This window comes from Phytophthora cinnamomi, assembly GCF_018691715.1.
Source record: "Phytophthora cinnamomi strain GKB4 chromosome Unknown Contig117, whole genome shotgun sequence".
Lineage (NCBI taxonomy): Eukaryota > Oomycota > Peronosporomycetes > Peronosporales > Peronosporaceae > Phytophthora > Phytophthora cinnamomi.
In genome coordinates, this window is record NW_027151050.1 from 82679 (window position 1) to 109879 (window position 27201).

The 27201-nt window shown below is 52.8% G+C and overlaps 5 protein-coding genes across 5 annotated transcripts; 2 read left to right on the forward strand and 3 right to left on the reverse strand.

Annotated features, from left to right (window-relative positions):
- Positions 1-3445: 3445 nt before the first annotated feature.
- On the reverse strand, positions 3446-3835 carry IUM83_10346 (uncharacterized protein; the record flags this gene model as incomplete). Its single annotated transcript, XM_067934841.1, has 1 exon — positions 3446-3835. One exon carries the CDS (start codon positions 3833-3835, stop codon positions 3446-3448), a length of 390 nt encoding a protein of 129 aa, XP_067781472.1.
- Positions 3836-5573: 1738 nt separating this feature from the next.
- Positions 5574-7382, reverse strand: IUM83_10347 (beta-catenin-like protein; the record flags this gene model as incomplete). Its single annotated transcript, XM_067934842.1, has 2 exons — positions 5574-6570; positions 6625-7382. The coding sequence occupies 2 exons, from the start codon at positions 7380-7382 to the stop codon at positions 5574-5576; spliced, it is 1755 nt and encodes a 584-aa protein (XP_067781473.1).
- A 1558-nt stretch (positions 7383-8940) lies between these two features.
- Positions 8941-9979, forward strand: IUM83_10348 (putative retroelement; the record flags this gene model as incomplete). Its single annotated transcript, XM_067934843.1, has 2 exons — positions 8941-9338; positions 9454-9979. 2 exons carry the CDS (start codon positions 8941-8943, stop codon positions 9977-9979), a joined length of 924 nt encoding a protein of 307 aa, XP_067781478.1.
- An 8702-nt stretch (positions 9980-18681) lies between these two features.
- On the reverse strand, positions 18682-20464 carry IUM83_10349 (GPI-anchored protein; the record flags this gene model as incomplete). Its single annotated transcript, XM_067934844.1, has 3 exons — positions 18682-19788; positions 19839-19999; positions 20083-20464. The coding sequence occupies 3 exons, from the start codon at positions 20462-20464 to the stop codon at positions 18682-18684; spliced, it is 1650 nt and encodes a 549-aa protein (XP_067781479.1).
- Positions 20465-23172: 2708 nt separating this feature from the next.
- IUM83_10350 (Erythroid differentiation-related factor 1) lies at positions 23173-23835 on the forward strand (the record flags this gene model as incomplete). Its single annotated transcript, XM_067934845.1, has 1 exon — positions 23173-23835. One exon carries the CDS (start codon positions 23173-23175, stop codon positions 23833-23835), a length of 663 nt encoding a protein of 220 aa, XP_067781387.1.
- Between the last annotated feature and the right edge of the window lie 3366 nt (positions 23836-27201).

The window sequence follows — 27201 nt, forward strand, 5'->3', positions numbered from 1 at the left end:
TACATCGATATGTACCACGCATGTTCTTGGTCTGCATAGACGTTCTTGCCCATATAGGATGCGATCTAGGATGGGATTGCTTGTTGTAGTCGCAACGGTACAGTAGAACATGGTACACTACCGTAATAATCGGGCCCAGTGCGACACAATTTCCCAGTCACAATCAAGTGAAGCAAAAAACCTCGTAAGGTTTTTCAAAGAGTTCGCTCGGACGACGTCCGTCCCGCACGGTTGGTTGCGGTACCTCCCTCGCGCCATCGCAGTCACAAAAGAAAATGAAGAAGAGGCCGAAGAACAATAACAAGACGAAGCTGAAGGTGCGGTCTCTCGGAAGTCATGCTCGATACTCGTTTTTTTACATTTTGCTGATGATGCTCGTGTACAGGGTGCTGAGGCCTCTAAAACCACTGCCAGAGATGACCATCACTGGAGAGGAGGAAGATAACGATCAATAGACATTAAACAATTTTTTTTCAAGTCTTTTTTTACTTAATATTTTTTAGGAGGGGAGGGGTTGTCACCCATACGTCTGCCGGTGTCGCACTCAAACCGTTTGTCGCACTGGACCCGATTATTACGGTAATTAACTTACTGTAACTTCCAGTCTGTAAATGGTGTCTGGCACATGCTTATCTGTTTGTACCTTCTATGTAGATACGAATTCGTAGTCCGAGAACGCTAGTTACTCGATTGAGATCCGTTCGTATGGGGAACGCTGCAGGCAGTCATCGTATCAAGCGCAGCGAAATTGAAACAAATAAGACTTTAGATACCACCAAACCAGTTATCGTATCCTTCCGGGTGAATGTGTCTACCTTCACAGTGTTTTGGGGGAAAATCTATGGAGCTCGAGGTTACGGAGCTCAAGGTACCAAAAATAGTCATTAATGTACATGTGTAGCACAAATTAAGGTCCCACCAAAATTTGGTCAATGCTGTGTAGGCTATAAACAGTAAAAGAGTTGCCGCTACATATTGCTGTTTCTTAGCAGCAACATGATAAAAACGTAGCCTATAGACATTAAACAAAGTTGCTGCACCTTGGCTGGGAGACCATGTTTTTCTCTCGTGATGTCGCGAACCTGTCGTGTTATTAAAACTAGAGGCGATGCTATGGTGTGGGAGACTTTCATTGTGCAGGTTGTAGAGCAGGCTAGAGCTATACAAAATACCTTTAAAAAAAAGGTACCTCGAGCTCCGTAACCTCGAGCTCCATAGATTGTCCTGTTTCAAACTCTGATGCAGCACCTCAATGCTAATACAAAAATACCGCCGAGTTGTCGCTTGTAACGCACTGCGTTATATATTACTGGTTTCGTAATTTATTACGGAGCACGTAATTTATATTTGTTGCGGTACGTATTACGGGACAGCTTACGGGACGGCTTACGGGACGAAGTTTACGGGGCGACCCGTCAACTAACAATTGCATTCAACGAGGAGTGGTCATGAAGTGAGTAGCTAGTCTAGAGTACAAGAGAGTACGGACTTCAAGTTACAATATCACTGTTCTTTTTGCCTTCTACGAGCCCAAGCTTCGACTACATCACATCGCTCTAGCAGCAGGGGTTCGAGAACAGGATCGTGGAAATGTCGGAGCGCAGCTTGATTTAGAGATTTCACAGCGTCAATTGCAGTATAGAGATCGGCAACAAACACCAAATTACTTAATACGACTTCGCTATGGTTGCACATTGCTACTGTTGCTCACGATGATGGTGGAGCTGGAAGGGGTATAGTCAGTGTGAGTGAATGTGAGGGTATGGGATGAAATTGAAGTTGTTGATTCAAATTTAATTGCGAATAACTGGGCAGAAATTGCGGCTGAAAGTAGTTGCATTAGATGCCCGTACTTACAATCATGTATTCGTGTTTATTAACGCGAATGCTGTGCTAGATAAAAGCGCATGCGGCAAAACCACTACACCATTGCACGGCGTTATTCTCATTAAAGTTCGTGAGGCTGGTAAACCAGCAAGCTGGCCTCCAAGGACCAGTGTGTACATGCGTTGACTACAAATAAATCGAAAAGAAAGCGCCTAAATCAGTAGTACACATCCGAATTTGCGCGAAAGCTTCATCGTATTTAGCTAGAGGGCGTTCAGTACTCTCCTCGTTGTTCAAAATGACCTCGGAACATGAACCACACTTCGAGATACTGCCGCTACCTGAACAATAATTTGAATCATTCGAGGAGGCTGGGGCCAATACGGTGTAGTGATCACCTTCTTGCACTTAGAGCAGCGCGCTTGCGCCGCGCTATCAGTCTTCGCCCCAGTCATTGAGTGTCAGTGATCCAGAGGCAACAATATTCTCATGGACCAAATTTTGATGGGACCTTAATTTGTGCTACCCATTTATAATAATGACTATGTTTGGTACCTCGAGCTCCGTAACCTCGAGCTCCGTAACCTCGAGCTCCATAGATTTTCCCGTGTTTTTGCTACACAGTACCATACAGTTTGCAAATGCCAGCGTTTGCTGTACAGATGGTGTTCGTGTGAACTCTACATGCATGACTAGTATATGTTTGGCTCACACAGAAAATGCTGTGACCATACGTGACAGCCGATGAGCATTGATACCACGTTGCTGTGACACGCTGGTCTTGTGTTCGTGAATCACAAATCGCGATTCGTGTCGGCAACGATCGCCTGCGTTTAGTATTAATACAGTGTACAGCATTCAATACTCTACCTAGTTCTACGTTCGCATACGTATGTAGGGTCCCTATTAATAGGATACTGTAGAGACGATCGCACCACTGACTGAGGCCCCCGTGATTGCGTAGCTGGATTGACCAGACGGGATCTGTAGATCGACGATCGACTATCGTCTTTCATCTGTTTCTGTCGTGCTGGCCAAGACTTGTGTAGCACACGAGGTTGTTCCGTAGGATTTTTATCTATGCAATCAGCAGGTACAAGGTACTGTATGATCCTAGCCAAGACGCGCAAGATCCAGCGTTGGGCGAGAGTCCTGCGCGTGCGCGTTTCCGATCAGGCGATTTCGACTCGACAGGGATGGGCGACATCATCGCCCGGTATTGTGATATTCACCGAGCAGCGTAAATTTTCAAAAACGGACAAACACGCGGAACAATGGAGGAGCGGAGGCAACACCGCTTTCGCCGTCGCTGGAGGCTGGTGCTCTTGGCCCCCTCGTTGTGCCGCGATCCCTACGAGCAGCACGTTCGGCCACGCCTGGACTGGAACCGCGAGGTCGAGCGCCTCCTTCTAGAAGGCGAGTTTGAGCGCGTGAATCGAATGAGCCCCGCCTCTTACAAGCGTCTGTGCGGTAATGTCGCCCCGGCATTGAGTCATCCTCAGCATGCTTGGTTGGGGCGTCAAGGCAAATCACTCGAGTGCAAGGTACATCTCGCGATTCGATTCCTGGCAGGAGGCTCTATCGACGACATCCGCGGTGTCATCGGTTCAAGCCATTCCTACGCGTACAAGATTGCTATCGCTGTTATGGAAGCAATAACAGCTTCGCCTAGTTTGCGTATTGCTTTCCCTATAAGCAAGCGGAATCGACAATGCTTGGTCGCTACGTCTCGTCGAGCGGTGGGTGCCATCACGCTAGGCTCCTCCAGCGCCGCCAGCACTCCATCACATTTGGCCTTGTAGTACTCCCAAAGAAGATTGACGTAGCCGATCTTGTTGTCCTGCCCCGAAGCACACCTTTGAGCCCCAAGGTGCAGCTTAGTGCACGCCGAGCGAAGCTCCTTTGCTTTGAACGTGCCGAGGAACGCGCGTAGGTCTTCCTCCCTCTTTTCCAGGTCGTCGCCTTGGAGCACAGCAAGGATCGGGTCTTCTTGTTCCTGCTCAGACATGGTTCCCCGAATGCCTAATGTCACTCTCCCTCTGCAAGGGCAAGGGTGGTCGGTGGGCGTATCATCCCTATTAAAATACGTCGGTCTGCGAAAAGCGCTGCTGGACGAACTCGAGGCCTGTGGACTTGATCCGGCAGGTTGCCGGATGACATAAGAAACCCAGTCTTACGATGTACAGTAGTATGCGTATCTGCGGCATGTCTACGGGTACTGGTCTGCATATGCATGATTGCTTCATCAACACTGTAGATGTGTTGCATAATATGCAAGAAATCATCCCATATGTCAAGTTGTCAACAGTTGTATTCCTAGATGGCTCAACTACATAATACTACATAGTAGATGGTTCAACTATTAATACATAATACTACATAATATGTAGTTGAGCCATCTACTGTACGGTGGACATACAACTGTTGACAACTTGACATATGGGATGATTTGCGGGATGTGCGGGGGATACTATAATAGCTCAATAGAGCTCGGGACTGCTGCTCATTTCGAAAACTACTTCACCAGCCTCAAGTCGCGACTCCTACACGCCCCTCACGATGAAGGTCCAGCTCGTCCTTGTTGTCCTCGCTGCCCTGCTGGTGCCCACGTAAGTACTAGTCGAGAGACGTCTGGGCGTACAAGCCAGCTTTACTGACCTCTGCCTTCAGTCACGGTGGTCCCTGACAGTGTGCGGGAACACAGAGTAGGAGATACGAGCCCTCTGGCTTCTTGACCGCCAACTTCACTCAGAATGCCTGCACCGCGTCAGGCGGCGCGATCCTTCCTAACAGGAATGGCAACCAGAAGTGCTGCAACGTTCGCGATACCCAACAAGGTGCGTTTAACGATTCCAAAAGGCTGGAAACAAGCACTTCCACCCCACTGCGAAACATGGGAGGGGATTAAGGGTATCACAAATTAAATTGGTCGATCTTTTTATTGAGCCGGCTATAACATTTCCCTCTCGCGGCATCATGAGTAAGTACCAAATTTGAGAATTCCTACATGATACCCCAGGAACCTTGAAATTGTTTGTACACGAGTTGTACAGGTGAAATCCACAAGAACAGTCCTCTGATACATGCAAATGCAATGATGTACGTGTACTCATGTACAGTAGTTAGGCTTCTTCCTTGTCGGTTGTCAGTGTATCGATATCGCAAGAACGATTAACCGATACGGTCGCAAGCACTGTCACTCACTTCGCTGCGTAGCGAGTTGGTCCAGCGAACGAGCCGTTCCTCAACCTCCGGTAGCAATTACCTCCCATCCCCATCGAAGGAGCATTAAAGTGAGCGGCTTCCCTCGACCCACATTGCTTTGCTATCAAGTCACGCTGTATGAACCACGAGTAAATCTGCCGCTTTTTCTGGGGACCTCGGCATTCTGCTCGCTCTTTGTGAAATGGTTGGTGATTTTGGGTTTTACTGCATTACGTGCTGTCATCTATAATAGGAGCTGGACGCACCGCTGAACATGGTTGGCTAGTGAGGGGTGTGCTTTAGGAGATATGTCTGCTGTAGGAAATCTCAAATTCGGTATTACAGTTTTTACAGTATTATTGTGTGCTATTGAATTGTCGATCTTGGCCACTTTGAGATTTTGATTTGGGCCAAACGCGTTTTGATTGTGGACTTTCCTCATCGGTACCGGCTTGTTCAGCTCTTCAATATCGGGAATTTCAACACGCAAGATCGCGCGAGCCCAATGGAGGCATTGGTTAGTTTCATCAGTCTATTTCGATTTAGCACGACGAGCTTTCAGGCTCCGCATTCCCTGTCTTGTCACCATTCTCCCTTTTCGATTCATCGGCATCTTCACAAGGGGCAGCCTCGGCTCGGAGTGTTTCAAGCAACGCGCGAAGCTGTGCCTTCTGGGACTGTCTAGCTTCATCCACCTCATCATCATCCTTCTCTTCTGATTTAAAGAGGTCTAATTGCTCGCGCAAGATAGTGGTCAAACTATTGCTTTCGATACTCCGCTCGTGGAACTTAATCATCACGTAGGCTTTCAACTTCTTCGAAAAGCGGCACAGATGTGCAACCACAAATGCAATTCTCTCCAGAACAAACAAACCAGCATCAAGGCGGCGCAGATACCTACTGTCTTCATCTTCGTCTTCGTCGTCGTCCGTATTGCTGTGACCCACACGCTCGTGATACTTCGCAAACAAATCCACTAATCTATCAACTTTTTCCAATTCGTTTTCCACAAACTTAGCGTGCAGCCGGTCATAGCCATCAGCCGGAGCCTTTTCTCCCACCCACGCACACATCGACGTCACCAAGCTGACCGCGTTCTCCTCTTCCTTTGCGCGGTCACTAGCCTTGCTCGCCTTCGTAGCGCTAGCTAACTTGTACTTGCCAAGACGACCCATGAACACCGAGAACACGCTTCGTAGACCGCCGATCTCAATCAACCGTTCGCAGTTCCGCGCATTGCCCATAAGCGCATGGTCCATTACACGCAATGCCCCTCCAAACACGAATCGCTGGCGGTCCTTCACAAAGCGCAGCAGCAGCTCCAGGCCTTCCAGCCTGCGGAACTGCTTCTGCGCCTCGGGCACCAGCAGGACACTGCACAGCGCGTTCACCAGATTCCCCACGAGCTCCTCTTCTTCATCTGTGGCGGGGTCTCTCTTCCTGTAGGGCGCCAGCGCCTGTAACAAGTCGTCCATCAGATCCACCTTCTTGTCCTTGTCCTTGCCCTCCCTCTTCTCCTCCTTGGGGCGCTCCTGCCCCCTCCAGGCCACGAACTTGTCCCTCGGCTCCTTGCCGGCCTACAGGAGGATGGACAGGATCTCGCTCGCGTAGAGCTTGTTCTGGCTGAAGCCCTTGCGCGGGCCCAGCTGCTGCAGCAGGAAGGGCAGGACGGCCGTGTGCTCCGCCACTTCGGCGCCCACGGGCGGCCGCAGGTCCGCCAGGTTCTCCAGGATCTGCAGCGAGTGGTAGATGCCCGCGGCTTCCTCGTCCGCCGCTTCGCTGGCGTCCGCGGCCGCGGCCAGCTCGTACAGGTTGGCCACCAGCAGCGGCAGCAGCTTCTCGTCCACCAGGTGCGCGGCGAGCTGCGCCGCCGGCTCCAGCGACTCGGCGGCGTCGTCCACGTCCGTGAGCTCGGCCAGCAGCCCCAGCACGGCCAGGCGGACGTCCAGGTTGGCGTGGCCCAGCAACCCCAGCAGCGCGCGGGGCACCTGCAGCTCCGTCATGGCGGCGAACAGCTCGGGCTTGGCGGCCAGCTGCCGCCAGCGCGCGACCTCAGCGTCCAGCGCCAGCTCCGACTCCAGGAACTTGCTGGGCTCGGCCGCGTGCTTCTCGCGCGCCAGCGCGTTGCGGCGCACGCGCTTCTGCAGCGCGTTGGCCATGGACTTGAGCGCGCGGGCGTCCAGCGCGTCGCCCTCCTGCGCCTCGGCGCCGTCCACGAGCGCCGAGATGTCGGCGCCGCTCACTCGCAAGCGCTTTGCCGCGGGGGCCGCGGGGGGAGACGCGGCCGCGCGCTTGGGCGCGGCGTCGGCATCGGCGTCAGCAGCCAGCACGCGCTCGAAGTGGCTCTCCATTAGTATAATACTTGGATGTGATGGCAGCAATGTATGGAACGAGAATAGAGAATGAGGATTGGTGAAAATTGAGGAGGGAATTGACCAATCAGAGAAGGGTTGAAGTGCTTGTAGTGGACACCCCACTTACCGGCACAGTGTACCAGGCAAAAAAGCCTTTGCTTTTTCGGTTACCGGTATGCATACCGAATGAGGTTCGATTGAAATATTATTAGCATCTTGCCTACTCGACGTCTCCAATTTCGTCGTCCGAGTCGATCTAGCACGGGTTTTAGCTCTCATGGGCACTATGTGTCGGGCTTTGAAGGCGTGCAACCAGCGTCACGACCCTTCAAAACCTCCACACCATACCCCCCTGCTACTACATGTACTGTCTTGGCCTCTAGCGTCAGCATTAGACTCGAAACATGGCATTACCTACTTTACGAGCTCCAGTCTGCCAACAGTGGTAGCTTCGTGCCGATTCCGGTGGGGCAAGCTTTCTTCTTGCTGCTGCTATTCTTGGCAGCATACCGTTTTTGCAGTGTGATCTTGATTCATACCCACTTCGGCACTAGTTTACATCTAAACTCCTAAGCAAACTTGCTAAGGTCAGGATAGTACTCACGAATAACCTTGCGAACGTCTTTGAACTTCTCTACAGCTCGGGCAACAATAAGCTTCTCGCTTGCTGAGAAGGACGTGCGTCGCTTCTTGCGGCGAGGCGAGCGCGCCCTCCGTCTGACTTTCTCTCTACACCACCTGCGTCTCTCGCTCCCTAACGCTGCGCCTTGGCGGACGGCGACGGCTCCTCCGTGCGCGCCTCCGGCCGTTCATCAGGCGCGAGAAGGTGGAGAGCTGCGACGAGTCCGTGTCCGTGGGGACGCTCCGGCATCTCTGCTTGCCGAACGAGTGGCAATCACAATCACAATCACAATACTTGTGCCAAACCGGTAACTTTGTATCTAAATGACTATAGCGGAACTTATATGCCGAGGCGACAGCTGGCTCAAAATACTGCAATCTCATTGGTCGCTCTTATATGCAGTTGACCACTACAAGCCAAGGAAGTCGGTACCAGTAGGTATACTGTATACTGTATAGTGATGTGACTTTATGAAATCGTTGTTGGACGTTGAGGTGATGCGTGGAACGAACCCCCGGATAATCTACTGTACACCCAATCTCAATCTGTTGGCCGCTTTATCGTATCTTAAACATGCAGATGTACAGTGAGCGCCAAATCAATAGTACCCCCAAATTTGAAGTACGTTTTTGGCAGTTGCTCAGCCTCCAGAACGAGTTGAGCGCTGCTATTTAGATATGTAGTCCCTACTGTGAGTACTATTAGGGGTGTTGTGCTAACAATCGGGATATCGGACTCCTTAACAGGGCTCCCATACAAAAAACACTTTTGGCTACTGCGACACGAAATAGTACCAGGCACTTTTTTTCGTCAACCATACAAACCTCTATATTAAAATTGTGAAGGTCAGTAGCTAGTAAACGGATGGCACAGAGTGCATTGTGATCAGCGGTCGTGCGCGCCCGGGGCCTCCCTCCTCGCTCTCATTATTAAATGGGCCGCGCCAAGGCCTTGAGCAAGGAAGAGCACTGGTGGATCGTCGGACCGGCCGACGCGGGGCTGTCGCTGCACGAGATTGAGCGCCGAACCGGCCGCGCACGGACCAGCTTGAGGAGGGTCGTTGCCGAGGAGAGAGGGCCACAGACCGACACCGACACGACCAAGGCAGGCAAGGCAGGACGGCAGGCGTCTCTCAGCGAGAGGGAAACCAGGCTGCTGGTGAGGGCTGCAGCTACAGGAGCACACACGGCGGCAGAGGTCAAGTCGACGTACGGCTGCAAGGCCTCTGTCTGCACGGTGCAGAGGCTGCTGCACGACGTGGACTTTCTTGTCTACACTAAGATGGACCAGACATTGCCTCTTACGGCCGCGCACAAGCAGGCAAGGATGCTGTGGGCTGAGACGCACATCCTGACCCCAGGCAATTACCCTTTTTGACTTATTTCTTGCAAGAAATATTGCTAATTGTTTTTACTGTAGCCACATGGGATTACACTATTTTTTCAGACGAAAAAAGTTTAATCTGGATGGGCCGGACGGCTACAAGTACTACTGGAGGGACCTGCGCCGTCCGGCCCAGTCGTACATCCGGCGCCAGAATGGGGGTGGCTGTGTGATGGTCTGGGGGGGGGGGGGTCAGCGCCGAGGGGAAGAGCCAGCTGCGCGGTCGCCAGAACTCTGGCCACTCCTGTTTGCCCACAAGCATCGCGGCACGGATTTCCTGTTTCAACAGGATAATGCGTCGATCCACGTCTCCAGAGAGACGAAGGAGTTCATGGATGAGATGGACGTCAAGCGCATGGAGTGGCCCGCGCGATCCCCCGACTGTAACCCGATCGAGAACGTCTGGGGCAAGATGGCTTCACGTGTCTACGCGCATGGACGACAGTACAACGCAGTTGCAGAGCTCGAAAAGGCTATTCTATTAGCCTGGGAGTCGATTGAGAAGGAGTACTTGCAACACTTAGTTGAGTCGACGCCCCGCCGGTGCCTTGTCGTAGTTAAGGCGAGGGGTGGACTGACAACCTATTAACCAGCTCTATTTTAATATAGAAGTTTGTATGGTTGACCAAAAAAGTGCCTGGTACTATTTCGTGTCGCAGTAGCCAAAAGTGTTTTTTGTATGGGAGCCCTGTTAAGGAGTCCGATATCCCGATTGTTAGCACAACACCCCTAATAGTACCCACAGTAGGGACTACATATCTAAATAGCAGCGCTCAACTCGTTCTGGAGGCTGAGCAACTGCCAAAAACGTACTTCAAATTTGGGGGTACTATTGATTTGGCGCGCAGGGTGCAGACTCCTCCAACAACAAGGACAAAGACCACGGGTCTGCGTAGGGCGCAGACACCGCGAAGAACCACGCAGAGGCCGGGCCTCTAGCGGAGAGCGAGCTGAATGACTTCAGCTCGGATGCAATCAACTTCATTACCAAAAGACAAGTCGTAATTCGGTTTGTCCAAGACGCAATAGCAGCTTCTGTGGATCAACAGATGCTGAACGCAGACAATGTGGGCAGATGCAACACAAATGAATTCAAAGTTAGTTCATTGGTTTTGTTAGCTACTCAAAACCTGCCTAAACATGCAGTTTCGGATTGCGAGCAAGCTTGCTTGCTCCGCGCTTCATCGGGCCGTTCACTGTGTTGGCACGGCACGGCAACGCTTACACGCTAGACATACCGTCTAGCATGCGCCTCCATCCGACCTTTTACGTCGGACGGCTGAAGCCATACCTGCAGCACGAGCCATCTAGCTCGGCTGACCCGAAGCCTCGGCAGGAGCCGAGGCAGAAGCGGAGGACTTGGCCTCGGCGACGAGCAGCCTCTCCTCCAGCGCGCGGACGCGCTGGAGCAACCCCTTCATCTGGGTCCCCAGCTCGACCTGGATATTCGAGGCGGTCTGCGAGACCACCGCGACTTGGGCCTTCTGGTTCGCCAGCTCCTGTTTCAGGGCGGCGAACTCGGCGCCCTGCAAACGCTCCACGGCGGTCACCCGGTCGTGGAGAGGCGCATACTGATCAGCCCGGGGCTGATCATACCCGGGGCGTGTTCCCACCCCCGCCACCGCCGATCCGTGACGCCCGCGGCTCAACCCGCTGGATTGTTGATCGGATTGTTGACCATAGTATCCCGAAAACGAACCCTCAAGGGGCTCGTTTTCGTATTCGTTGGAGGGGATTTCCTCCCCATCGAGATATATGGGAGCCGCGGAACGTCTTGCTGGAGGACGTTCCGGAAATGGTGAGGGCGTACGAGGAGCAGTACGCGCTGGTGCAGCGGAAGTAATACGAGCGCTGCGATCATCGCCAGCGCCCGAACCCTCACGTGCTAAGAACTTAGCACGGAGCTCTTTGAGACTCTCGGGCACACGGAACGACGTGTACCCGTTCAGATCGCGGTCGCTCAAGCGGACCGCGCCATGGAAGCACTTCGCGCACTGAAAGCCCTCGGGCACAGCGCACGGCACCCGAGCCTCCTCCGCAACAACGTGGAGTTGCTCCAACTTTCCACGCATCGAGTATGTCTCGAAGCGATCACGCGCTTGCTTAATCCGATCACGGTAAGCACTCGGCTTCTTGTTGAAGTTCTCAACAAAAGCATTCCAACTTTGACAAAGTGCCTGCCACTCGGGCACTTTGCTGCGAGAAGATGTATTCTTGCTTTGAAACCATCGGAGCTCATGAAAGAGTCCGATGTAGTAATCGCGCCTTTGATGCGTTTCCCCATCACAGTGCAGCTCGGCAGCCACGGCGTCATCTTTGATGGCGCTGCACACGTACAGCGGCACCTCATTCGGAGGTACCGAGTTCCCATACCGGTCCGGGATCTCGGACGCGGACGGCATCCACGGATCGCGCGCGGAGAGCCTTGAGCTTTGACATCACGCGCTGCAGCAGCAGCGCGCGGAGTACTGAGAGTTCCAGCGGAAGCGAGTGGGGTATCGCTCTCAGTACGCGAACGCTTCGAACTCGAAGCGTCCGATTCGTCCCCTTCACGCGGGCGAATGTTGTTGGCATGAGGGTCGAGCGATTCGCTCGACACTGAGTCTTTGCGCTTTGAGGGCGAGTCCTCCTCGCCCTCCATATCTTCATCGTCGTCGTCGAAGTCAAGCTTTCATCCTCATAATAGTCCTATCAACGAATCTGATGGTTGCAGCCTGCCTTGATAAATTGCGCACATAAAACTGCTCAATAACGTAATTCCAATGGGTCCATTCTACAGTGCGCAGACTCATGTGGTTTGTTCATTGTTGCAGCTGACACTTTGCAAGTGTCAGCGGTTTTCTGCGGCTGCTGTATTGCAGTCGTAGATCCTCCCCCACTTAAAGTGGGAGCCACCACTCCGAGTAAACTCGGCAGACGGGGATGCCGCATGGCATTCACGAAGAACGGTGTATGCCCTGTCGAGGCATGCACTGAGTTGTTGATGGCAAACTCTGCCATCGATAAGCACTCGCTCCAGTATTGGAACGAGTGAGCGTAGCTCTTCAAAATATCGACGAGCACGCGATTCACGCGCTCGGTTTGACCGTCCGTCTGCGGATGATCCGCAGTCGACATTGAAAGCTGGCTCCCAAGAAGTGTAAACACTTCTTGCCACAGGTTCGCTGTGAAGCGTGGGTCTCGGTCCGACACTATGTCGGACGGCATGCCATGGTGTTTGAACACCATGTCGACGAACAGACGGGCCGTCTGCTTCGCAGTCACTTCTGCCGGCACCGCTGCAATATGTACCATCTTGCTGAAGCGGTCCAACACCGGTATTCCCTCCGCTGTCCGGGGGGAGACCAAAGATGAAGTCCAATGACATGGACTTCCAACACTCCGACGGAGTCGGTAGTGATTGCAATGGAGCCTGCGCAAACGGCGCAGGCTTTACGCGTTGGCACGCCTCGCAAGCACGGATGTACTTGCGCACCCACTTATACTGGTGGTACCAGTAGAAGTCACGCGTGAGAAGGACGTATGTCTTGTCACGTCCGAGATGTCTCGCAGTCGGGACATCGTGGTACTCGTACATGATCCTGAGTCGCAGGTCATGGTCATTCGGCACGACAACGCGATCCGCGTTGTCGTCGACTGCACTGTAAAGCAGTAATCCGTCGTGCACCCGATAGCGGTGTGCACGCGCAACGAAGGTGCTTGGGCAGCTTCTGACGAGCCTTGTCAGAAGGTGTTGTGCCATAGGCCAGCAAGAGTTTCGCGTCCGCGTCGTGCGCGTACGCGGCCTTCACGTCGTCCAACAGAGACGATGTGGGTTTGCTCGATCGCGTGACGTCAATGGCATTGACGTCAGCAACTTCTGCGTAGTCTGGCCGACGTGATAACGCGTAGTCTCGCCGACGTGATAACGCGTCGGCCACCACATTCAATCTTCCGGGTTTGTATTCGACCCGGAGTTATACTCCGCAAAGAATGAGAGCCATCTCGCCATTCTTTGTGATATGTGTGGCGACTTCAGTGCAGTACACAGTGATGCATGGTCGGTGTAGACCACAAACGGTCTACTTCCAAGCAAATACACTCGAAACTTTGCGAGTGCGTATTTCATGGCAAGGAGTTCCTTGTCATGCACCGGATAGTTGCGCTCAGCTGGCTTCAGCTGACGCGATTGGTAGTAGACGACACGATCACGGCCCTCGTGATCGTGCTGCATCAACGCACATCCGATCGCGAAGTCGGATGCGTTACATACGACGTGGAATGGACGGTCTTGGTCAGCCACAGCCAAGATCGGTGCCTCAGTCAAGCCCCGCTTGACTGTATCGAATGCCTTTTGGCAATCGGGTGTCCAATTCCACACAACTTCTTTCTTCAGAAGTTGTGACAGCGGACGGATCTTGCCCGCGTAATCCTCCACGTACTTGCACAAGTACGTGGCCAAGCCAAGGAACTGCCTCAGTTCCTTGACACTTGAAGGCGTTGGCCATTCATTAATCACTCTGACCTTTTCCGGGTCAGGGCGAACACCATTCTTCCCTACGAGACACCTGAGGACGGGTATCTCGCTTGCCCCGAAGATACACTTCTTCATGTTCGCGCAGAGCTTATGCTTTCGCATAAGCTCAAGTAGGTTCCGGAGATGCACCCGGTGCATCTCTACGTCGGTCTTTCCGTCCACAGCCCGGCTGTGGATGAACACATCATCGAAGTAGCTCGGTGCGAAGTCGCGCACCGAGCGCAACAAGTGCGTCACGCACCTGTTGAAGGTCGCAAGGGCGTTCTTGAGCCCCTGCGGCATTACTAGCCACTCCCAGATCATACCACTTGGTGTGCTCACTGCCGTAAGAGGGATGTCGCTCTCACGCATTAGGATATGATAGAATCCATCTCGCAAGTCGAGAGCACTGTAAACGGTGATCCCAGCCATCGAATCGATGATGACATCTTTTCGTGGTATCGGCGTCTGCGCCGGTACCGTCGCATCGTTCAGCTTGTTCTACGCATGAACGATGCGCCATCCGCCCTGTGGCTTTTTTACACAGAACGTCGGAGCACTGTGCGGGGACTTCGATTCCCGCACTTGTCCAGCTTTGCGACGACTTTCAAAGAAGTCGTCGATCGCTTTTACTTACTCTCGCGGCAGTGGCCACTGCCGCCTGACACAATACTTCGTGCTCGCACGAGATCAATCTCGTGCTGAATTCCCTTATCCTGCAGAAGCTCCGCAGGAATTTCTTCCGGGAGTACATCTTTGTACTCCCTCAATAATTCGTAATAGGGGCTCGACTTCAGCGAGTCCCAACCTTGTTCCTCGAAGCGCTCTCGCTTCGTCTTCGCACTGAGAGTGTCTTCACTCTCAGCGGTACTTCCCATGAAGAGCTGTCGCAGCTCTTCGCTCTCCGTTCTTTCGCTGTTCGAAAGAACGCAGACTTGCTCGATGCGTCCATCGTGCAAGTCGCGCGTGAAGCGCTTCCAGCTCATGACTGGAAGCGAAGTCAACTCCGACGCCCTCGTCGGAGGATTAGCGAGTTCCATTTCCTGATACTGGAATCCAGTATCGGTACGCGTCAAGACGTTCAGCGTCTCGACGCCCGGCGTCACCGCCTCGGTTTGCCCGGCAGACAGTTCTTGTAGCGTCTCGACGCTCGGCGTCACCGCCTCGGTTTGCCCGGCAGACGGTTCTTGTAGCGTCTCGGTCCCGGACCGAGACTTGCGCAGCGTTTTTCGCATGCGCCGTCTTCTTGTTGTGCGGAGCCCGGCTCCGCACGGTGGTTCTTCTGGTCCAGGCCCGGCCATGGACGGTTGTTTGCCGGCGGACCCTGTCCGCGGGCGCGCGGTATCAAGCCCGGCTTGACCGCATGTTTCTTCGTGCAGCCCGGCTGCACGACAGCATGCAAATTGCGTCAGTACGGGACGTTTGCAACCGTCCGTACTGTTTGCAGCGTCAATTCCCGGAGTTGACACGCCTTTGTCACCTCGACGCCAGTTATTGGCGGAGCCCCTCATGACCGAGGGTGCGTCGACTCCGGGAGTTGACGCGTCGTCGTCGACCTGACCTCTTCGGGTCAGGGACTGCCCCATGCGTACTTGAACGCGAGTGTTGGTTCCCGGAACCGACACATCTTTTCCTTCCGACGTCGGCAGCATTGCCGACGTGGATCCCACTTGTGCGCATCCTCGCGCACCCCTTGGGCACTCCGGGACAGCGGCATTAAGCGCTGTCTCGACTGGTGAGCCGCGCGCACCTGCTGGTGAGCCGCGCGCACCTGCTGGTGAGCCGCGCGCACCTGCTGGTGCGTGCACTGCGGTAATAGGGCCATCGCTCTCTGTTTCGCAGTCGCGACCGAAGCGCACGAGCGTGCGCTTCTTCCAATCAATTACCGGATCATGCCGTGCTAGCCATGGCATGCCCATAACAACGTCGAACTTATCGTCCAGGTCCAGGACGATAAAGTGTTCGACAAATGTTCGTTGTTTGTACGAGAAGCGCACGTTCACGACGCGCTTCTCGGTCTTCACGATGGCACCTGTTGCCAATCGAACTTCCAGAAGACTTCGAGGTATCTTTACCTCCTCGAAGTCAAGACTAGGTAAACTCCGCAGTCGAACAAAGTTGTTCGACGCGCCTGAATCTACCAAAGCTCGAAAAGAGTCACTCGCTCTCTTCGACGTTACCTTCAAGGTGACCAGGTTCGGCCTGTCATCTTGCTTCTTGCAGTGAGATCTGATCTCACTGGGGGCTGCAGTCCTCAGTGTCGCGTGCCCAATGTCGGCACGCGTAACTGCATTACCAGTAGGGCGCCCCGCGCCTACTGGATGTTCACGTTTTTTGTTTGTTCGCGGCGATGCCCGGTATCGCCACGACGGCCACCATTGTAGTGCACGGGAGCCGTGCACTCTCTGGCAAAGTGACCGATCCCTCCGCAACGGAAGCATCGCACATTACTTCCGTGCTGCTGGTGACCAGCAGCCGTTGCATTCGAGAGGTCCATTGGTTCCGGACCTCCCGTGCTGACTACCGGGCGCGGTTGCGACCTCGGCACGTTCGCATGCAGTTTAGCCTGTCGCAGGCTAAACTCTTCTTGTATTGCGAGAGTAATCGCAGCTTCGAGAGTACTCGGGTACTCTCGGAAGAGATAGGTCTTCACAGGCCCATCTCTAAGTCCTTTCATGAACGTGACGACTTTAGTCGCCACGTCTATCGGGTTGGTCACGATGTTCGAGACCAAGTACCGTGCACGCTGCGCGTAAGCACGGACGTCATGCTTACCCTGCTGTAGGTCGAGGAACTCCGCCCTCGACCGGAACTCGTTTTGCGGGGGCTCAAACGCTTGTTTGAGCTCCTCTTTGAACACTTCGTACGTGCTGAAGCAAGTTGGATCAGAGAGTCGGCGTCCATACGCCCAACTCCTTGCGCGTCCGCCAAGGCAGGACATGGCGAACGCGACCTTCGACAGCGGGTCGACGATGCGTCGAGCCGCTATGGCTGTGTCGAGTTCGACAAGCCATCGGAGGAGAGGCTCGCCCTCTCTTCCCACGTAATTGTTCACGTTCAACTTTAATGGTTGAGCACGCGGTGTCGTCCCTGACGACGCCGTCGCTGAGGAAGCAGCATCGCGCTGCTCCATCATGATGAACCCCAGAGCAACACCATGTTGCTCTGTCGGCGATATCGTACGCAGCATCGTAGCCATCGCCGCCTCTCCGATGACTGTTGACAGTCGTTGGAGGGCCTCCCACTCTGGATCTGACAGGTGGGGGCAGTCCGCGCGTGCAACATGCGTTGCAGGCGTATTGGAGCTCTCCATGGGCACCTCCGTGCTCACGGGGTTCTCGGCTCCGCGTTCGTACACCCTGTACGAACGTCACGTAGTCGGTCGTTGGACGGACTACAAAGTGCTACCAGGTGTAGTGGACCTACTTTGGCTCACTACTTTAGCTTACACGTCGCGCCACGTGTATGAGGAAGCGTAAGAGTTTATTAATGATTTGAATGAATTATACTTGAGTCCACAAGTATAATGTAAATCAAATAAAACACCAAGTAGCTAGTTTAAGGTAAAATGAGAACTGTATTGTTTGTAAATTGATCTTCCTCCTAAATCTGCTAAAACTGTTTATCATCTATGATAGGGGTTGACAGCGGCTGGCTGCCAGAGCCCCGCCAATATGCACGTCTCTAATTGGTAGAAAGATGCTGCTTTCTACCAATAGGATCTTTTAGGTAGGTGTGGACCACTCATTGTGGTGACCCACTTCAATGTATCCATTGGTGTAACTTACACCATTGTGAGGAAGTAGCTATCTTCTAACAGATATCTGTCTGTTAGAACCACTAGTGACTATTGTCACGCACAAGTGACAGTTGTCACTTGTGACCGTTGTCATGCACAAGTGACTATTGTCACTTGTGTACATTAGATGCATCACTGCGACAGAATTTAGATAGCAACATAAACGTACCGCGGTCACAATGGTCCAGATATTTCATCAGAGCCTCAGCACCGACGAAAACGTCCTCGTTTTCGACGTCATTCTTTGTTTTACCAGGCTTCATGTACGTGTGGTCATCGGACAATCCTGCGGGTCTCTTCGACGTCCAGCCGGCCTTCGTTAACTTCTTCCAGCGTGCTCGGAATGCCATCGTAGCATCTGGAAGTGGTGCTTGTGCGCGGTTGTACGCGGATAGGACCGGCAGCAAGAGATCCGCGCGCTGTCGGGGGGATTTCTGAATGATCTTCGAATGAGTGGTGTGTGAACGCATCTACAATACACAACATTGATTTGTAGAAAACCTTTGCGAACTTATTTTCTGAAAATACAAAATCAAGTGGAATGCTCCAGGAATGATGGGATCTACACCTATCCCCCCTTTACTTCGGCTTTGTATAGGCCCATACTAAAACGACGTGTAAATTCCTTAACGTGTCTAATACAGGATAAGCATTTTCGCAAATCGTGTCTGATACAGGGGGTTAACTTAATACAATAGGGCACCAGTGCTCTCACCGTGCATACGTTCCCCTCCGCTGACAGTGGTGTTATCTGTACCGGTACGAGCATGGCCGTTTCGATGCACTATAGTTGTTGTTTTTTTCACTTCGAGTTTCCAGCACTGCGCGGACTATACAAACTTTTTAACCTCTTCGCGTACACAATGTGCTCACTAGCGGGATCGACACAATCATCCAACGCATTTTCCACACCAATTGTAGTAGTACATGTCTACTTCCATTAATTTCACTCTAACACACACGTTTGTTTCCCACAAGCGAGGACTGTCCTTCCCTTCTAACATCCGAAGAAGCGCACGACCTGCACCGACGTGTCCGTCTTACCCTTCGACAGGTACGCCACACTGCCGTCCGGGTAGCTCTTCAGAGCCTGGTAGCGGTTGCCCACCACCGACTTGTCCACCGTGATCTTCTCGCTGATCGTCTTGCCCGTCGCGCGGTCAAGCACCTGGGCGTAGATCGTGCGGTCACCGCCCTCCTGGAGGTCGCCGCCCGACGAGCTGCCCTCCCACATAGCGAGCATGCCGTCCTTGCCAATGGGGGCAAGGTGGGGAGCACGCTCGTTCGCGTCGGTGCCGCCCAGAACGATGTCCTCGCTGGCCTTCGACTTGAGGTCGTAGTGGATCAGGTGCACCTTGGCGTTGTCGCCGTCGCCGTTGCTCACCGCCGACCAGTACTTGTTGCTCGACGCAACCGAGTCCGGCACGATGTCACCAAGGTCGGCGGCAGCCAGGTTCACCGGGTAGATCGTGGCGTCCCAGTTGTTGGGCGGCATGAGGCGGTTGTTGCTGTCCGTCTTACAGATCGTCGCGAAGCTCTTGGAGCGCTCGTCGTATGTGATGCGCTCGTAGCCCGAGTGCGAGCAGCCCCAGTCGAACGAGTCCTTGCTGTCCGTGATGGCACCCGACGGGCTCACCACCTTCATGCGGTCACCCTGGTGGATGTTGATGCAGCCGCCCTCCGACGTCGAGATGGCAGCACCGAAGTACGCGGCCCAGTTGGTGCCGTCGAACGCGATGCGGCCGTGGTGAGCGTACCACCAGATCATGTAGACGTTGGGGCCACTCTTGCCCGACGAGTACGGTGGCAGCGACGCGCTGGACGACGTCAGCTTCGTGGCCCACGACTCCTTTGAACCATCGTAGCGCACCATGTACATGTCGTAGCAAGGCACAGCCGGGTTGGGAGCCGTACCACACAGGTTGCTCGGGTTGCCGCAGTTGAGGGTGCCGCCGCCCTCGGCGTCCCTCGTGCCGACGAGGACGAAGCCGTTCTTGTCGGCGTAGATGTCACCGAAGTCGTGCAGCGGCACCTTCACGGCGGCGCTGCTGCTCACGAGCTTGTCGTTGGCGTCGAGCTCACGCACGATGACGTTGTCACCGCTCTGGAAGGCGATGCGAGAACCCCCGAGGGCAGAGCAGCGATGGCGATAACCTTGAGCGCAGCCTCGTCCTCGTTGTTCTCGACGGAGGCGCCGACGTCAACCTCCGTGACGACCACGCGCGGCTTGGCGCACAGCTTCGAGTTGGCACCCGAAACCGTGGCGGGCGTACTGGAGTTGCTGGCAGGGGTGGGGGTCGAGACGATCGTGGGGCCTTGGTGGTCGTCGTCGACGCAACGTCCGTCTTCTTCGAGGCGCCATCGTGGGACTGAGAGATCGGATCAGGAGTAGCGACACCATCCTTGACCGGCGTGGGGGTAGCAGCACCCTGGTCCTGGCTGGTCGGAGCATCCGAACCGGAGCCCTGGTTAGCCTGGCTGGCGTCAACTTCTGGAGCGGGCGTGGCGGGGACAACACTGCCCTGCGGAGTATCGTCGTCGCTGGAAGGAGTATCCGAACCAGAGGCGTTCGAGTTAGCCGTCGAGTCTTGCTGGACGGGGTGGTCCGAGGATCCCTGGTTAGCCTGGCTGGCGCCAACATTCGAACCAGAGGCATTCGAGTTAGCCGTCGAGTCCTGCTGCACGGGGTGGTCCGACGGATAGGAGCCCTGGCTAGCGTGACTGGCGCCAACATCCGGGGCGGGGTGGAGTCCTGGGTCACCGGGGTGCCCGCCGACCAACTGCTGGGCGGCTTGAATTCACTTGGGTCCGCAGGGACAGGCATGATTTTATCGCACTCAGCCTGAACGTTGCTGGCCAGCAGCGCGACACCAGCGACAAGTAGAGCGTGATACAGACGCATGGTGACTTGGTTTCTGGTCACGCTTAAAATTGAGGAGACTGTGGCTGTCGAAGGCCAATTGACAAATGAAGTCGTCGGAGCCCAACGCATTCTATTTCGTTCGAACAGCACAGCGAAGGAATCATCGGAGCCTCCTGGCGCTCGTAAACTCGTGCAGCAAGTTCATGGAGCCCCCAGCTGGGCGAACTTCTGGTGGGCCGTCAACCAGGCGGTCAAGCGGCGACCCGTTCAATGAACGGTTCATTGTAGTGCTGGTTCCTTGTCAGCATATGCTGCCGATTTGGATCACGACAAATACCGTTATGTAAGTCCCAGCGGAAAGCGGACTGGGGCAGCGCCCCATTGCGCTGTCAGTGACAGCCTGTCACGCTGTGCATGTACCATGTAGCATGGTACTAGAATATGAGACGGAGACATAACCGCAAAGATTCAAATTCAGAATATGATACGGAGAGTTCATTCCTGAACGCCGTACGGGTTGGACATCTGAAAAACAAAACATTCCTGAACGCCAGAGGGCTACTCGAACCTGGCTAGATAGCGGTGTTATTATATCCGGATAGTAATGTATGTGTACCATGTTAAAGTTGAGCATCTCCGACGTGCTGATGCTTTGCAGGAGAACATGGGATTCGCTCAAAAAGCTGTCCTGTACAATGTAGACCACTGATTTAGTTGCAGAATAAGGGGATTATCTCCCCCGCCAGGGACCACCAGTCCTCACTCCGTCTTTTGACTGCTAATACACAAGTACCTCCGGGCATCCTTCCTCCTCCAAGACCTCTTCCTTCGGCACCTTCACGCTGTCCTCCGCTGTTATATTCCTCTGCTATTCCTTCCTCTAACATGTCCGATCCAAAACCTTAACAGGTCATGCGCCCAACGCTAACAAGAGGACCCGCGCGAAGCTGCCACGTGTCAAGCAAGCCCGGCGGACCACGTCTGCTCGACGGCTGCCACGTGTCAAGCCACTTCCGCTACGAGGCCATGCTGCCCCTACGAGGCCATGCTGTCCCTATGAGGACATGCTGCCCCCATGAGCCATGCTGCTCTACTTGGCCATGCTGCCCCCCTTGCGCCAGCCACTGAGCTGCAGCGCCGCACGAGTCACACACATACCGTGCTAGCCGGCTACTGCCGAGCTGTGAGGCCACGTTGCCCACTGCGCCAGCCACCGTGCTGCTGCGCTGCGTTGAGCAGGACGTCTGCCACGCTATGCATAAGAGCCAGTAGAAATTCGCTGGACTCCGCGCCAAACGCGCTACATGCTGTGCCGGCCACAGGCTGAGCCCCTATGAGCTGTAAGACCGCCTGACAAGGCAGGCAAGCCTTTCGTACTCATGTAGTAGTACTTTAAAGCGAGATACTATACCGCTGCTTCCACTTTTTCATGCGAAAGCTACCTTAGAGAGCTTCCATGTAAATACGCCCATGAGAGACTTGCACGACATCGCAAAGTCACAGTCCTTCAGCACGAATATAGTAGTGGACATGCTACTCAATGCCCCTGTCCATCTATACTGCTGCTACCTGGAAATGAACGACAAGCTCATATACACGAAGCCTCTGTCAATAAATTGAATTGCCTACATGACATGCTACACAATGCCTCTGTCAAAATAACATATCACATGAATATGAACAACAAGCAAACCAAATACAAAATCAAAATCATGAAGCCTCTGTCCATGAACTAAAACTAAAATCTACCCCCTTGCAATGAGCGACAAGCAACACACAGCCTCTGTCGATAGCGTACGATTTCAATAACATACACGACAAGCACACAAAGCCTCTGTCAATGTCAGATACTGAAAAAAAAAGAGATAACATGAAATGAAATACTTCGATGTACATCACAATAAAGGGCAAATAATCATTGCTCTCAACGACAAGCACACAAAGCCTCTGTCCTATGTCTCCACTATTGTAATACCCACGACACAAAAACCAAAAGCAAAAAGCGCCGATCTCAATGGCATGTAAGGCATGAACCATGAACAGCCAAAGCATTGAAGCAAAAAAATCGCTGTCGAGAGTCACCACATTAAATGCCACAAAGGCTCTGCCGGTGGATTAAACTCCTAAACATGAGACATATACAAAATGTCAGGTTCTAAATAGACCATCTCTCAATGGATTCAGTCGCACACATACTTCCGCTAGTGCATGCTATAAGCATAATTATTCACAAACGAGAAACATCTCGATAAGGACACTAGGGAGAGACAAATAAAATACCTCCCAAAGATGTGATCCCCGCACATTTAAAGCGGACAGTTGTGTTGTTACGGAAGATATTAAGTTGATGCAGTCCATGCTTCTAGAGCTACATGCTCCTACAAATGGCAAAGAAATTTACTCTAAGCGAACTATAAGTCGCTGAGCTGTAAGGAAAAATCTACAAGCTTTAAAATAAAATCACATTGGGGGGGTTCCCACCGGTAACTCTTGAGTAGGCGGTTTTGAGAACCTAACCTGATTCATTACTTTCCTACTCAATAACCCGTCAGAAGGTGCGGATTTTTGCAGTAGGATTTCTGCTACTGCAAAAAATCTTGAGTAGGGGGCGGGGGAGAAGGTCTCATGGCGAAGAAGAAGCAGCAGAAGCAGCAGGGCGAATCTCGTGCTCGAGGGCCTAACTGGACTACAACGGAGATCCTGAAGCTCATCGAGGCATGGCGAGTTGAGCTGGATACCCCAGCAGAGAAGGGGGAGTCGACGGCCCTTCTTAACACGCGAGTATTCGAGCAATTCAAGACGCTGTGTGGTGGCACCACGTCTCGCAGTGAGAAAGCAGTCATCGACAAGAAGAACAACTTGCCTGTTGCGTACAAGTTCATAGTCGCATTTAACAACAACCGTGTGGTCGGATCAACCGGCCAGCCTTGTTGGTTTGAACTGTCACGTGAGCAAAAGAAAACCATCAAGGCTGCTAACAAGACGGACGCTCGCAATGCCGACATGGACATAGTCGTATTCAATGCTTTGAAGAACATCTTAGGCGGTGATGACTCTGTCGAGCCTTCCGCTTTAGTTTCCTCTACGCCTATCTTTGAGAGAGAGGATAGTAGTGCTCCTCGTCAGACATATTTTGCGGACTTCGCTGACAACAACCAAAACACGGATGCAGCGCAATCTTCGTACAGTGGTGGAGACAATCCACTGGTACAGGCATTGCCACTGAGCACGTACTGCACTGCTTCATCAGTGTCGTCACTGTCCTCGCCGCCGCTAGATGATGCGTAGCCTCGAGACAGAAACCTATGCAGAACTACTAGCGTTCTGTTTGCCAGCTCTTCCATCGTCAAGCAGCTCTTTGGAATGGACGAAAGGCCGCACCTACTCAAAATATGCCGGTGGAAACACAACTCATGATTTCGCTGGATTTATTGAGTCGCCAATCTTGAGTAGCCTACTAAAAATTTGCCGGTGGGAACCCCCCATTGTCAACAATATTATGTTGCAATTGTCAGTCTAAAGCGACTGGGAGGCTCAAAGCCTTGAAAATGTAATACTTTGGCCAGATTGAGGAAACTGGGAGGCTCATAAGCCTACCTGTTGAGATGGCTACGTCCTCTCAACAACTCATGTAAAAGGAGAGAATCGGGAGTAAAATAAGTTACCGAGACTTCCGAAAGGAGACACAAACAAAACTAAGAGCAAAACATTCAATATCCACGAGCAAGAAGCTCGAGTAAAGTACGCTCGGCGAACAAGTTTTATCCCAACCAGAAAAAAAGGGTTTTCCTGAGTAGCCACTCAAAACCGCAAAGATACAAATAAAAATGTGAATACGTGCAAAACACACCTACAAAATCTAGTACATGCAAACTATCGGTGAACAGGTTTCTCCTTCACAAGAAGGTTTTCCTGACTAGCCACGTACAGTCGCAAAGCAAATATCTGCGATCACGAGCAATACGTACAACACTTTAGAGCATACATAATCGGTGAACAGGTTTTCTCCTTCATAAGAAAGGTTTCCTGATTAGCCCACCATAGCTCAAACTAAATGACCAAACATTTAGCACGACAACTTTTGGCATATCACCCTACAGGCGAAATAAGCCACACGGGGTAGAAGATCACCACCGGTGAAGGCACAAATTGTCCACGCCGAGTGCTAAGGTCATAATAATTATGCCTAAACTTATGCAAGCTGCAACCCAGCAAGCAACGCACGTTCCTCAATGTGGGAGGCTGTTAAAGTTGAGCATCTCCGACGTGCTGATGCTTTGCAGGAGAACATGGGATTCGCTCATAGAGCTGTCCCGTACAATGTAGACCACTGATTTAGTTGCAGAATAAGGGGGATTATCTCCCCCGCCAGGGACCACCAGTCCTCACTCCGTCTTTTGACTGCTAATACACAAGTACCTCCGGGCATCCTTCCTCCTCCAAGACCTCTTCCTTCGGCACCTTCACGCTGTCCTCCGCTGTTATATTCCTCTGTTATTCCTTCCTCTAACATGTCCGATCCAAAACCTTAACATGTAGGAAATCTCACTACAATTCGCAGTTCGACGAATTGCTGTTTTTCGGATGTCACCAAGTAACATTGGTGCAACATTCTCCTACTTCAGGGTTGTCATCGAGTAACATAGGTGCAACACCAGCCATCTCTGGAATACAGGGCAGTGTTATAATACCGGTAAACATCAACAGCGCCTGCAGTCGTCCTGAGATCTAGGACTACTTCAACATTCGACAACGCGTGGGCCATGAGGGACATGCTGTTCTCGTCGCTGTAGGGAGAGCGCGCCTTCATGATGCCGCCGCCGCACCGGCTGCGCCGCCCGCTCACTACGGCCACCCAGCCGATATCTTCGTCTGGCTCATCGACGAGCCCGTGAACACCTACAGCGAGCATAATTTCGAGGTGCCACTGAGCACTGGGTAGAAAATGTATCACCCCGACTGTAAGGAGAAACCCGTTGTCCATATAGTCCGAGGAAAATTCCATCTTCGCATGCTGACCCAACAATATTACTTGCACTGCTATCAACAACGAGTTTATCAAAGAGGCAGGTCGCCATCTACCTCCAGGAGAGCATCCTCTACGTATAGTAGCTAATTTCAAGGGGTCCTTGTCTCATCTCAGTCGTCAAGATATTGAACACCTCATGGGATTGCCGGAGACCCGTTTTGGCCGCATGGCTCCGTTTATTGACCTTATCGATGGGATGCCTGTTCAAGTTACTCAAAACGTCCGTCCTACCAAGTGTCAGGCCCACCTCTGGCCTGCTGAGCAAGCAAGCCAGAGCGATGCGGCGCAAAGGCTCTGGCTTGCTTGCTCGCGGCCAGAGGCTTGAAGTTCCTGTGGCAGCTACCCGAGAGGGTCAGCCGTCACAGTGAACATGCATTTTGTAGGAAAACATGAAAAAGAAACATGGAACATGCATTTAGTAGAAAAGAAATGAAAAGAAAACAAAAAGACGCAGGGTAGCACATAGTCAAGGAAAACCCCAGAAATACGCAAAGAGAGCCCTGTGCTCGCGTAGGAGCACAGCGAGGCATGCATGTTAGGCTAGCAGTAGTAATTCAGTATTAAATAAACCGTCTACCCCGCACATCGACCACAACTACCGCGCTTCTCGACAGGACCAACACTCGCACCCACTTCAACGACAAACACTCTTCGGGCCCAACGCGACATCTGGTAGCACTTGCGGGGGGAAGGCTCGCTGCTGCACGGCACTCAAGGGGAGGCTTTTTCAGCTTGAGGTGTAAGTGTCACGTCAGCGTGACCAACCCAGCTGTTGGGGAGACTTTGGTACATTAATAGGGCAACCTATTATTGTACGCTGACCGTGGGAAATAACTGGAGGGCAGCCGTGGTGCAAATTTGTTTTGCATCTGGCCCCGGTGACAGCCCATTTGCCAAAGTAGCCACTGTTCTCAAAAGACTGCACCGCATATAAATCGAGCACTATAAGTCTCGAAGCCGGTTAGTCAGTTTTTGTTCTTGGTAGCCCGGCACAGCAAAATTTGGCGAAGCGAAGACCAGGACGACAACCGTCACCGCTCGACCTCTCACGCGTCATCGACCTCTCACGTGTCATCGACCTCTTCAAAGGCATCGAAGAAGTCCAAGACCTCCCACAGCGCATAACTCGGCCAATTTTAGGAAGTAGCGTAGGCTATTTTCTTTAACAGGTTTTCTCTTTTACTTTCTTTTAGTCAGTGCCCCTAAAAGTAGATTGCTCCCACCGGTATCAAGTTTCAAGGGTGAACACACAAAGTACGAAGTTTTCGCGTGTTCAAGATGGCGGATCCGGCCCAACTAATGCATAGTATGTTGGAGGCCATGGAGAAGCAGACAGAATTGATCGACGAGCTGCGCAAGTCAAGGCAGCTGTCGCAACTAAAGCTGGATGGGATAAAAATGCCCAGCTACGGGGGGACGCTCAAGGAATCGTTCCAACTATACCGGGAGCAGGTGGAGCAGTACTTTTTAGCTAAGGGCATAGGCTGGAAGGATAGTAAGTTGAGTGGACGCATTTTGGCTGTGTTAGCGGGATCGCTGAAGTATGGAGCCGCGCAGTGGTACATCGTCAAGAAGGACGATGTGAAGAGTGTGGAAGACTTTTTTTGATGCTGGAGGAAGAGTTC